The 12,497-nt window shown below is 45.2% G+C and overlaps 1 protein-coding gene across 5 annotated transcripts in view; it reads right to left on the bottom strand.

Annotated features, from left to right (window-relative positions):
- The window catches only part of LOC115199072 (ankyrin repeat and sterile alpha motif domain-containing protein 1B), a 310,469-nt gene that overhangs the window by 91,965 nt on the left and 206,007 nt on the right, over positions 1 to 12,497 (bottom strand). For 4 of the 5 annotated variants that reach the window (XM_029761613.1, XM_029761611.1, XM_029761614.1 and 1 more), the window contains exons 17-18: positions 9,353 to 9,431; positions 7,806 to 7,912 (exon numbers count right to left, since the gene is read on the bottom strand). In XM_029761613.1, coding sequence (XP_029617473.1) covers positions 7,806 to 7,912; positions 9,353 to 9,431 — 186 coding nt within the window. Of the gene's footprint in view, positions 1 to 7,805; positions 8,501 to 9,352; positions 9,432 to 12,497 lie in introns of those variants that run through there. The other variant, XM_029761616.1, reaches the window with a different exon arrangement.

Raw genomic sequence — 12,497 nt, 5'->3', positions numbered from 1 at the left:
CCTGACTGCCAAGCGTCACGTCTGGAGGAAACCTGGCACCATTCCTACGGTGAAGCATGGTGGTGGCAGCATCATGCTGTGGGGATGTTTTAAGTGGCAGGGACTGGGAGACTAGTCCGGATTGAGGGAAAGATGAACGGAGCAAAGTACAGAGAGATCCTTGATGAAAACCTGCTCCAAAGCGCTCAGGACCTCAGACTGGGGCGAAGGTTCACCTTCCAACAGGACAATGACCCTAAGCACACACCCAAGACAACACAGGAGTGGCTTTGAGACAAGTCTCTGAATGTCCTTGACTGGCCCAGCCAGAGCCCGGACTTCAACCCGATCGAACAGACCTGAAAATAGCTGTTTGAGTTATAGTTTATTTATTCTTGCTCACAGATAAAACTGAAGAAATGCAGTGGGTAGAGTGGTGTTTCGCAGGCAGTTCGTACGAACAGTTATACATGACAGTTCATGGCTGTTTCTCGGGAGCATGATGTGCAGTTACCTCTTTTTGGAGGAAGCAGGTCATTCAGTGGATGGTCAAGAGTGTGCATGTCCTTCACCAGGTGCACTGCAGCCTGCTCTCGCCTGCTCTGCAGTGAAGAGAGCTGTGGTTGGACTGCTCCACCTCTGGAGATGATCGTCAAGGCCCCCCTCTGCCCCCTGTCTAGTTGGGCCTTCTGCTTTTTACCGCAAACAACAAACAGCACTCCACCGTATTCCAGACAAGGCCTGACCAGTGTGGTATAGACTGTGACCAGATTTTCAGGCCATTTCTGTCAAGAACAGTCAAAAGGTGCAGATGTTTTGTGGCCTTCCTCACTGACTGCTCCACATGTGTGTCACCACTGAGGTTAGAGTCTAAATGAAAACCAAGATACTTAGTTGTTGTTACCACTAGTATTTCCTGTCCTCCTGTATTAGCAGTGCAGGTTGTGAATGGTCTCCAGAAAAACATATCCGCATTTCCATAGACATTTTCCCATTCAGGAGCATATTGTTGGATGTGGCCCACTCTTTCAGCTGCTTTGCCTCCAAGCCCATGGAAGTGTCCTCTTTGATGCTGGTTAATGGTATGGCTTGGGACAGCCCTACATCGTCTGCATACCCAGTGTCCGGAGTTTCACTGAAGACAACTTTTCGGGTGGACATGTGAAGGAGAAACAGATATGGTGAACTCACGCCACCTTGTGGTACACCAGACCAAGGGCAAAATGTGCCATTTGCCATCACCCTCTGCCTTCTTCCTGTGGTGTAGCTGTGGAGCCAGGCTAGTAACCATCACCCTCTGTCTTCTACCTGTGGTGTAGCTGTGGAGATAGGCTAGTAACCATCACCCTCTGTCTTCTACCTGTGGTGTAGCTGTGGAGCCAGTCTAGTAACCATCACCCTCTGTCTTCTACCTGTGGTGTAGCTGTGGAGCCAGGCTAGTAACCATCAACCTCTGTCTTCTACCTGTGGTGTAGCTGTGGAGCCAGGCTAGTAACCATCACCCTCTGTCTTCTACCTGTGGTGTAGCTGTGGAGCCAGGCTAGTAACCATCACCCTCTGTCTTCTACCTGTGGTGTAGCTGTGGAGCCAGGCTAGTAACCATCACCCTCTGTCTTCTACCTGTGGTGTAGCTGTGGAGCCAGGCTAGTAACCATCACCCTCTGCCTTCTTCCTGTGGTGTAGCTGTGGAGCCAGGCTAGTAACCATCACCCTCTGTCTTCTACCTGTGGTGTAGCTGTGGAGCCAGGCTAGTAACCATCACCCTCTGTCTTCTACCTGTGATGTAGCTGTGGAGCCAGGCTAGTAACCATCACCCTCTGTCTTCTACCTGTGGTGTAGCTGTGGAGCCAGGCTAGTAACCATCACCCTCTGCCTTCTTCCTGTGGTGTAGCTGTGGAGCCAGGCTAGTAACCATCACCCTCTGTCTTCTACCTGTGGTGTAGCTGTGGAGCCAGGCTAGTAACCATCACCCTCTGCCTTCTTCCTGTGGTGTAGCTGTGGAGCCAGGCTAGTAACCATCACCCTCTGTCTTCTACCTGTGATGTAGCTGTGGAGCCAGGCTAGTAACCATCACCCTCTGTCTTCTACCTGTGGTGTAGCTGTGGAGCCAGGCTAGTAACCATCACCCTCTGTCTTCTTCCTGTGGTGTAGCTGTGGAGCCAGGCTAGTAACCATCACCCTCTGTCTTCTACCTGTGATGTAGCTGTGGAGCCAGGCTAGTAACCATCACCCTCTGTCTTCTACCTGTGGTGTAGCTGTGGAGCCAGGCTAGTAACCTTGGACACAGTTCAATGTCAGACAGATGTTGCAGGAGCTTTGCATGATCTACTCGATCAAAAGCTTTGGACTTATCAGCAAGTAACACCCTCACCATTGTTGGTGTTCTGGAGTCTGTAGCTGTCAACCAGGAGAGTGTGGCTTTCACAAGGGCTGTAGTAGTGCTGGACTTTGGTAGGTAGGCATACTGATTCGTGCACTCAGATAAAACTGTTGGCATGAGTTTTTTTGATGAAGCTCTCCTGGATTTTTCCAAGGCATGAAGTTAGAGAGATGGGCCTCCAGTCACTCATTGTACATGGGTTGGACACTTTAGGTATGGGACACACATTGGCAGTCTTCCAGGCAGCAGGAACAGCCTCCTGCCAGTAGGAGGTGGTAACTATGTGTGTGATGACAGGGGCTCGATCTTCTGCATGCTCTTTTAGTAGTCAGGCTGGAATGCCATCAGGCCCACACGCCTTACGTGGGCTGAGTCTGGTCAGAGCTTGCTTTATCTGGCCAATGGTGCACAGCTCAACCTGACTTGTAGGCATGGGCAGGGGGAAGATGGCAAGAGGTGCGGTGCTTGTCCACGCCTCAGCAAAAAATACATTAAAAACATCCGCCACGTCGTTGTCTTCAATTCCCTTCACATGTATTCTCCCTCCTGATGTTTTCTTTCATCCCAGTCCTTTTTGAATGAATTCCCATCATTCCTTAGGGTTTTTCTTCTTTAGGTCCTGGATTTCAGTTTTGTAGTAGTTTGTTTTTGCTTCCTTGATAAGCATTTGCACTGCGTTTCTGTATTTTCTCCATTTCATTGTTTTCCCCATCTGTTGAAAATCTTCTGTCTTTTCCTGATGGCAGCCTTTATTCCTTCAGTCATCCAGGGCTTGTCCAGTGTTGCTGTTTTCTTATTTCTTATTAGCATGCATACATCAAGTGCAGTTTGAATGCAGGAGTTGAACGTCTCCACCTTTGCATCAATGCTCTCCACCCCATATTTGTCAGACCAGTTAGTACTGGCCATACATCGTGCTAAGGCCTCCTTTCTGTTCTGGGTTACCTGCACCTCACTTCTCCCTCCAGATGTTGTGTTTGGGGAGAACAGCAGATATTTGTGATCACTGGATATGAGAGGAGCAAGTACAGTGGGGGTGTTATAGTGATTCTTCATATTTGTAATGATCAGATCTAAGATGGAGTCCCCTCTGGTCTTGTCTTTGACCACCTGTTTCATGTCTGGATGGGAGTTTGTCAGCATCTTGATAGGCATGTGATTAAAGTCTCCACACAGGATGAGCCCCATTTGGGGAGAGAACATCCTGATCACATCGATAGTGTTGATGAGATAATCCACTGTGTTCTGCTGAAGTGTTTTCTCATTTGTCCATGGTGAATGGTAGAGTACTCCCACTACCAGAGTTGAAACTGAGCTGGGGAGCGGAAGCCGCATCCTCTTTCACTAGCTCAGTTCTTCTCTTTGCCTGCATACTGTGATTCACATACATAGCCACGCCCCCTCTCATTCCCCCTCTGGACCTGTCATTTCTGAACAGCTGATAGTTTTGTATGAAAAGAGATTCATCTGGGATATTTTCGTGGGCCCTAGTTTCAGTGACACATCCAATGTCTTAATTTACTCATTGATGAAGCAGTTCAAATTCATCCACTTTGTTTACCAATGATCTTGTATTACAAGATCACTGTGCAGTGACGCTCCCCATCCAACCTGACAGAGCTTGAGAAGATCTTCAGAGAAGAATGGGAGAAACACCCAAATACAGGTGTGCCAAGCTTGTAGCATCATACCCAAGAAGACTCAAGGCTATAATCAACGTCAAAGGTGCTTCAACAAAGTACTGAGTAAAGGGTCTGAATACTAATGCAAATGTGATATTTCATTTTATTTGCAATACATTTGCAAAAATTTATAAAAAACCTGTTTTTGCTTTGTCATTATGGGGTATAGTGTGTAGATTGATGAGAGAATAACATTTATTTTTTTGAATAATTAGAATAAGGCTGTAACGTAACAAAATGTGGAAAAAGTCAAGGAGTCTGAATACTTTCCGAATTAACTGTATTCAGACACATATAGGCAGTCTCTCTCTAGCTCTCTGAATAAAAAAACAACCATATCCTACACCACCCAAACCAACACTACTGTATATACCACACTGTAAAAAAGCCATTTAACCAATTGCTTAATCAGCATTATTCTGTGAGTTGAGTGGACTTCAAAATAGCATTTAAGTGGATTCAACCTATAAATATCAAGTCAACCAGCTGCAATATGATTTCTAGTTTGCTCAACACTAGATTTTAGATTGCTCAAGATTTGACTAAAATTACAAACTCAAGTTTGCTTAAAACCATGCCCATCATTATCATATTTCCCAGCATGCTCCACTACAGGTTGATTATCAGAAGTGTTTGTTAAAATACCTGTGTTTTTGCATGTACATTTATCGGTTGATTAATCTTATACTACACAAAAATAAAGAACAAATGTTTCTAAACTAATCCAATCTGTTAGTAGTTGGATTTATTGCAACAGTTACTGAGATGGCTGTTCCAGTTTAGATGATTTAGGTAGTGTAATGAATGAATCTTCCCTACCCCGGCAGTCATTCTCAGGGCTCCACACTAACATTTTCCCCTGGTGGCACTGGAACCACAAACTTTTTCATTTGGAAGCATCAGAATTGTAGCGTCACACAATAAAAATAATTATTAACCACTTACAGAGTCGTTCACAATGCTTTTTAAGAGGTGTAATAGACGACAGATGGTATTCAATAAATAAGTGGTTTCATTCAACGTATCCATGCAGGAATGCATGATTCAAGATATTTTGATGTGCAACCTTATTCAGTGATTTTCATGAATTTTGGGTTGACAATTTGGCAATTGTTGTTATATTTTACTGTTAAAATAGGGCTCCAGATTTGTATTTTGTTCAATAGAGATTCATTTATTGCTAATATTTACTTTTGTATTTTTCTTACTTTTTAACTCCACATTGTTGGCAACGGGCCTGTAAGTAAGCATTTCACTGTAAAGTCTACACCTGTTGTATTCAGCTCATGTGACCAATAAGATTTTATTTGACTAAATATTTATGTATGCTAATATCATAGGCTAATTTATTTGGGGATAATTCACCGCCTGAGTAAGAGGAAACAAAAAAAACACTATAGCTAGATCGCTAACTCTAAACATAATACCCACTGCTTGTAATGCAGCCATGTATTAATCTAACAGTAAATACAATGTCCTAAAAATACATTGTAGTTGTAGCCTACTACCCACTGTGTATTTCACACTATCTGTATCTCAATGCCATATCAAATGTATTGGTTATAAAATAGTTCTATAGAGCACAATATTGAGAGTTGAGAAATAAAAAGTATACCTACAGAAAGCTGAGAACCCTCTCTCTATTTTCAACAGCGACAACATTAGTTGCTTCCAAATCTGTGTTTCTCCCGCAACTGGATTTTGAAATGTTATAGCCTACAACCAGAACAATGTTTTTACTCCCGGTGCGCGGGGGGGAGGGAGTTAGTGTCTCATCACAGCAGCAGGCCCCAGCGAAACAGGCACAGGGGTAGGGCAAAAACTGTCATTACAGGAATCATGAGGATAATGAACATTACTGTTTGACCAAATCATGATTTTAGACTCCTAAAAAAATAGGACGTTTGGAGTAAGATGACCATGTAGAATGAGCAACAAGCACCGATGCGACTCATACAGATTTTTTTACTCGCACAGACAATGTGACTAAACTGTTGCAGTCTGGAGCCCTGATTCTGAATGCAGGTTGCGGGTGATTAAACGTTCAATTTGTTGGATATTCCAATAGGAACTACAGTACACATCATTTTGCAAGCCAAGAATATGTGACTTGCAGGCTTGTTGTGACTTGTAAACCAGGAGTTTCAGACCACTGAGTTAGGGTGTAACTAGGCCCTCAAAGAAAGGTCTTATGATATACTGTATGTAATGTATTGTCATAGAGAGATTAACTTAGAAGCACACAGGGAAATATGCAAATAAGGTAGAATAGATTCTCAAGTTGAATTGTATGTCCACAACCAATGGATGAGTGAACATACATTTCAACTTGAGAATATGCCCAAATGTTGAGCAAACAAAAAATCCTATTGCAGCTCAACATGTTATATATCTATTGTTACATTGCACTCAGACTGCTAGCCAATACAACTGGATTATTAAGATAATGGACTTTAGCCTTAGTGTGCCATGAAACTCATTCTGTATGGAGATACAGTCATGGTGGCTGCTAGCTTGAATGTCAATTGGACATCCGCTCTTGTATAATACATAAATAAAGATTAGGCAGGGGCTGTAACAGAGAAGTACACAGACACACACACGCAGGGTTGCACTGAGTCTTTTTGTATCATTCAAATGTTTGGTTATGTGATAAAGCTGTAAAATAGGGAATAGGAATGTATCTCCCTCCCTCCCTCCCTCTCTCTCTCTCCCTTCCTCCCCCCTTTCTCTCTCGGTCATCCACCCCCTCTCAATATTTTATTTATTTCTTTACCTTGGTCTCACTCTCTCTAGATCTGTATACTCTCTCCCTCTGCTGGTGCTGCACACTGTTTTATGATCTTCAGAAACAGAGCACACACACACGCGCGCAAGCATGTGTTCACGAAGCATGCGACAAATAAAATGTGATTTGACACGCACACACACGTCTTGAACCAATACCACAAGCTCTCTGTCACGTATGATGAGTTCTAATCATGCACATGTCAAAGTACAGGCCAAGCTAAAACATGTGTGACCTGTCACAGAGAGATCAATACACAAACACACAGTGAAATGTCATGGAGGAAGTTCATGCATACTAAATGATACACATGTAGTCTCTCTCTCCACACTAGCAGAGATGAAAGAACAGAAAAAAATGAGTGATGGGAAGATGAAAGAGAGGAAGACACTGATAGTTCACAGAGTTGTGTGTGTGTGTTGGATTACGTTTATTGCGTGTGTGTTTTGTAAGTACCACTGTTTTGTGGGACTGGGGGTGTATTGAGTGGAATAAGTACAGGGACGGAGAAACAGGAAGGATAGGAGGAGAGGAAGAGAAAGAGAGCAGTAAACAGAGAGAGAGACAGAGGAGAGAGAGAGGGAGGTTGGAAAGGAGAGGAGAAAACAAGAGCAGATGAGAGAATAGACAAGGATAATGTGAAGAAGGAAAGAGAGAGGGTAGAAGAGAAGGAGAGATAGAGACAGGGTAGAAGAGAAGGAGAGAGAAAGAGAGAGGGTAGAAGAGAAGGAGAGAAAGAGAGAGGGTAGAAGAGAAGGAGAGATAAAGAGAGAGGGTATAAGAGAAGGAGAGAAAGAGAGAGGGTAGAAGAGAAGGAGAGATAAAGAGAGAGATTGAGAAAGATAAAATATAGAAGACACAAAACCCACCAGAAAACCAAGAAACCCAACAAAAACACAAGTAACAAAATCTAGACAACTTCCTTTCTCCCCCACTCCCCTTCTCCTCTCCCTCTCTCCTCCCCCTCTCCACTCACCATAAACTGCACGTTGTCGAAGCCGTTGGCCAGTAGGTGGTTCTCGTATTGGACCAGTCCAATGCTGTCCAGCCATTGGCCCACAGACTGCATGGGGCACCGGGGACCTATGAGGGGGTGAAGGGGCAGACGCTTCAGGAGGGAGTAGCCATCCACCCGGTAACACCGGCAGTCTGGCTGGGAGAGCTGGCACTGCCACATCATGTTGCGGGCAATGTGGCTGTCGAACGAGCCCGCCATGGTAGAGGAAGAGTGTGGAGGAGAGGGGAAAGAGAGGGGGAGGATGGTAGGATGGATGGGGGGGTTGGAGGATGGGGGTTGGGGTTAGGCTTGGCTGAGGGTTATGAGCATGGCTGAGGGGTGAGGATGGAGGGGCGAAGCATGCTAGGGTGCTGGGGCACAAGGGGGTAGGGGGATAAGTTTAGGGTGGTTGGAGGTAGATCCAGGGGTTGGGAAAAGAGGGGGGAGGGCTAGGGTTAGATCCAGAGAAGAGGTGCCGTCCTGGGGGTAAGATCCATGAGAGAGAGGGTGCAGAGGCTGGAGGTGGTAAGATAGATCCGATAGATGCGTGTGTCTTGCTGCTGCTGCTTTCCTTTCACGCTCTCAGCTGTTGCTCCTGCCTGCTTGTTCGCCTCGCTTGTGTATGTGTACGAGTGTGTGTGTGCGTGTGTGTGTGCGTGTGAGCAGGAGCGAGAGAGAGAAAGAAGGAGATAGGGAGAGCTGCCTGCTTGGTAGAATTCTCTTTATCAAGTACTCCCACACTCAACTGGATGCTTTCTGCAGCCTTCTCTCTCTCTCTCTCTCTCTCTCTCATTCTCTCTCTCTCTGCTCTCCCCCGCTCTCTCTCTCCACTCTGCCTTCCTCTCCCATTCTCCCTCCTCTTTCTATCCTCCCTCCCTACTCCTGTTTCTCACTCACTCTCTCTCCCTCAATCTCTCTGCTCTCCCTTCTTTCTCTCTCTCTTTCTCTCGCGCTCTTTCCTTGGTTCTCCCTCTATTGCTCCCTTTCCCTTCTCTCTCTGTCGATATCTCTCTCCCCTCCTTCTCTTTCTCCCCCCTCTCTCTCACCCTTTCTGTCCCCCTCTATCTCAGTGCCTTGCACAGATAGCAATAGTCATCAGATGAGCCTCTTTGTCTGAGAGCTGAGCTGCCCCAACACACACAATGTGGGTGCGGGTGCATGTGCGTTGGTGGGAGACAGCAGGTTTAGCACATAGCGCAAACAGCATTTCTCAAAGTGGTTACCATGGTAAGGGAATGCTTCACATGCACAGGAGAGGAGAGGCGGGAGGATAGAGATCAGGGGAAATAGAGAGAGAGAGAGAGAGAGAGAGAGGAGGCAGGAGGATGGGGAAAGAATGGGGAAGATAGAGGGAAAGAGAAGGAGGAGAGAGAGGTGAGAGGGGGAGTGACAGAAGGACAAGTGGGGATGAGACAGAACTGAGGAGGAAAGAGGGAGAGATGAGAAGGGAGAGAATGAGATGGAGGAGAAAGGAGGTATGGAAGCTGGGGATTTCAGTTCAGTGCCATTTCTGACTATCTGTTTACCTGCATTATTCTCCTTGATCCCTTCTGAGCCCATGCCAGTGCTGATGCCAGCCCCAATGGAGCTCATTATCTTATCAATCTGAATGGAGAGAAGGAGAGAAGTGAGGAGAGAGAGGAGAGAGAGAAGGAGAGAAGAGAGGAGAGAAGAGAGAGAGAGTTGCAATTTAGAAAATGTTCATGCTGTATCTCTAGCTGCCTATATGTAAATTGGTGACATGGTCATTATAAATTCTAATGAATGGCAATCAATCACCTTTGAATTTTATTGAGTTGACAGGCGAGGAGGACAGAGGAGACTGAAGGAGGAAAGGGGGAGATTTGGAGGAAGGAGGAAGAAGGGGAGGGAGAGAAAGGAGGTGAGAAGATGGATGGGAAAGCATGAAAGAGAGAGAAAGAGAGAAAAAGAGTAACGGCTTCAGAAGCCTCTGTCTGCCTTTCAGCTCGTCTACAGAAGGATTCCACAGCAGGAATCTGACCCTAGACCTGCTGTTAAGCACTCAACTGTGCAGCGCAGCACCATACATCTGACAGGCTCAATGACTGCCTATGGGGGCTACCACATGATTGCCGACTCACTGATCTAAGATCAGAGAGCTCCCCCAAATTACACAATTCCTCATTTTAAAGTAGTCTATGGAATGGGAAAATTGGGATTCCCACATTGGGTTTGAGTACAAAAGCAATATATCACTATTTCCTAAAGTTAGCAACACAGCTAAGAACGAATGGATCCCATGTAGCCTACACTTGTTTACAGCATTGCATCATTTTCAGGGTCAGGAAAACAGTAATTTAGTAATTTAAAGGAGAAATCTGCAGCTGAAACAATTACAAAGTGTTCTTCCCGCCACTGTTTCTGTACGAAGCTGAGGGATGGGGCTAGAGAACTATAACTACTTTAATTCATAGAAAGAGCTAAGGACTGAACAGACATCAAAATGATGTTTTGAGGCTATATCGTACCTGTTACATTTCATTTGTTTACAAACACTGGAGTAAAACACGCTTATATTCTGGGTTCTCATGGAGTGTGACAGTTGAACTAAGCTCATGAGGCATTTATAAGTTACATTCTTCAATAATCAAATGGGTATATATAATTGGTTTATAAGTCCAAATACGGATGCATCAACTGCAGATTGCCTGTTTAAGAGCACTATCTATATAAGCACATACAGATCTTTAGTGAGCCTTCCATTGTGGGCATCCTCTTGCTTATAGCGGAACTGTCTCTTGCATTTCTTCTCAAAACAGAACAAATACACAACATGACCAAAAGTATGTGGACACCTGCTAGTCGAACATCTCATTCCAAAATCATGGGCATTAATATGGAGTTGGTCCCCCCTTTGCTGTTATAACAGCCTCCACTCTTCTGGGAAAACTTTCCACTAGATGTTGGAACATTGCTGTGGGAACTTGATTCCATTCAGCCACAAGAGCATTTGTGAGGTGGGGCACTGATGTTGGGTGATTAGGCCTGGCTCACGGTCGGCGTTCCAATTCATCCCAAAGGTGTTTGAAGGGGTTGAGGTCATGGCTCTGTGCAGGCCAGTCAAGTTGGAAGCACATAATCATCTAGAATGTCATTGTATGCTGTAGCATTAAGATTTCTTTTCACTGGAACTAAGGAGCCCAAACCATGAAAAACAGCCCCAGGCCATTATTCCTCCTCCACCAAACTTTACAGTTGGCACTATGCATTCGGCAGATAGCGTTCTCCTGGAATCCGCCAAACCCAGATTTGTCCGTCGGAATGCCAGACGGTGAGGTGTGATTCATCACTCCAGAGAACGCCTTTCCACTGCTCCAGTGTCCAATGGCGGTGAGCTTTACACCACTCTAGCCGACGCTTGCCATTACGCATGGTGATCTTAGGCTTGAATGTGGCTGCTCGGCCATGGAAACCCACTTCATGAAGCTCCTGACAAACAGTTCTTGTGCTGACGTTGCTTCCAGAGTCAGTTTAGAACTCAGTAGTGAGTGCAGCTGAGGAATATAAGTTTTACGTGCTTCACGCTTCAGTTCTGTGAGCTTGTGTGTCCTACCACTTTGTTGCTGAGCTGTTGTTGCTCCTAGACGTTTCCACTTGACTATAACACCCCTCACAGTTGACCGGGGCAGCTCTAGCAGGGCAGAAATTTGACAAACTGACTTGTTGGAAAGGTGGCATCCTATGACGGTGCCACGTTGAAAGTCACTGAGTGCTTCAGTAAGGCCATTCTACTGCCAATGTTTGTCTATGGAGATTGCGTGGCTGTGTGCTCGATTTTATACACCTGTCAGGTGTGGCTGAAATAGACGAATCTACTCATTTGAATAGGTGTCCACATAGTTTTCTATATAAAGAGTAGATTTTCTTTCTTTTTCCATTCTGTGTTTTCCCGAAGCAGGTAATTAAATATGACCCTTCTCTGTATAATTGCTGCAGATTAATAGAAGAATCTGTAGGTAATTTATCGTCATCATTCAGCCTCTATAGAATTGTATGGGGTGTGCAATGTATGGCAAACCATCGCTAATGAATGAAAAACTGGGATCGTCGCAGCCCTACTATACAGCATGTGAAAAACTGGGATCGTCACAGCCCTACTATACAGCATGTGAAAACTGGGATCATCACAGCCCTACTATACAGCATGTGAAAAACTGGGATCGTCACAGCCCTACTATACAGCATGTGAAAAACTGGGATCGTCACAGCCCTACTATACAGCATGTGAAAAACTGGGATCGTCACAGCCCTGCTATACAGCATGTGAAAAACTGGGATCGTCACAGCCCTGCTATACAGCATGTGAAAAACTGGGATCATCACAGCCCTACTATACAGCATGTGAAAAACTGGGATCATCACAGCCCTGCTATACAGCATGTGAAAAACTGGGATCGTCACAGCCCTACTATACAGCATGTGAAAAACTGGGATCGTCACAGCCCTACTATACAGCATGTGAAAAACTGGGATCGTCACAGCCCTACTATACAGCATGTGAAAAACTGGGATCTTCACAACCCTACTATACAGCATGTGAAAAACTGGGATCTTCACAGCCCTGCTATACAGCATGTGAAAAACTGGGATCGTCACAGCCCTGCTATACAGCATGTGAAAAACTGGGATCGTCACAGCCCTGCTATACAG

The sequence above is a fragment of the Salmo trutta genome, chromosome 8 (genome assembly GCF_901001165.1).
Source record: "Salmo trutta chromosome 8, fSalTru1.1, whole genome shotgun sequence".
Classification (NCBI taxonomy): Eukaryota; Metazoa; Chordata; class Actinopteri; order Salmoniformes; family Salmonidae; genus Salmo; species Salmo trutta.
The sequence above is the reverse complement of the archived record's forward strand: the minus strand, read 5'-3'. Positions and strand labels throughout refer to the sequence as shown.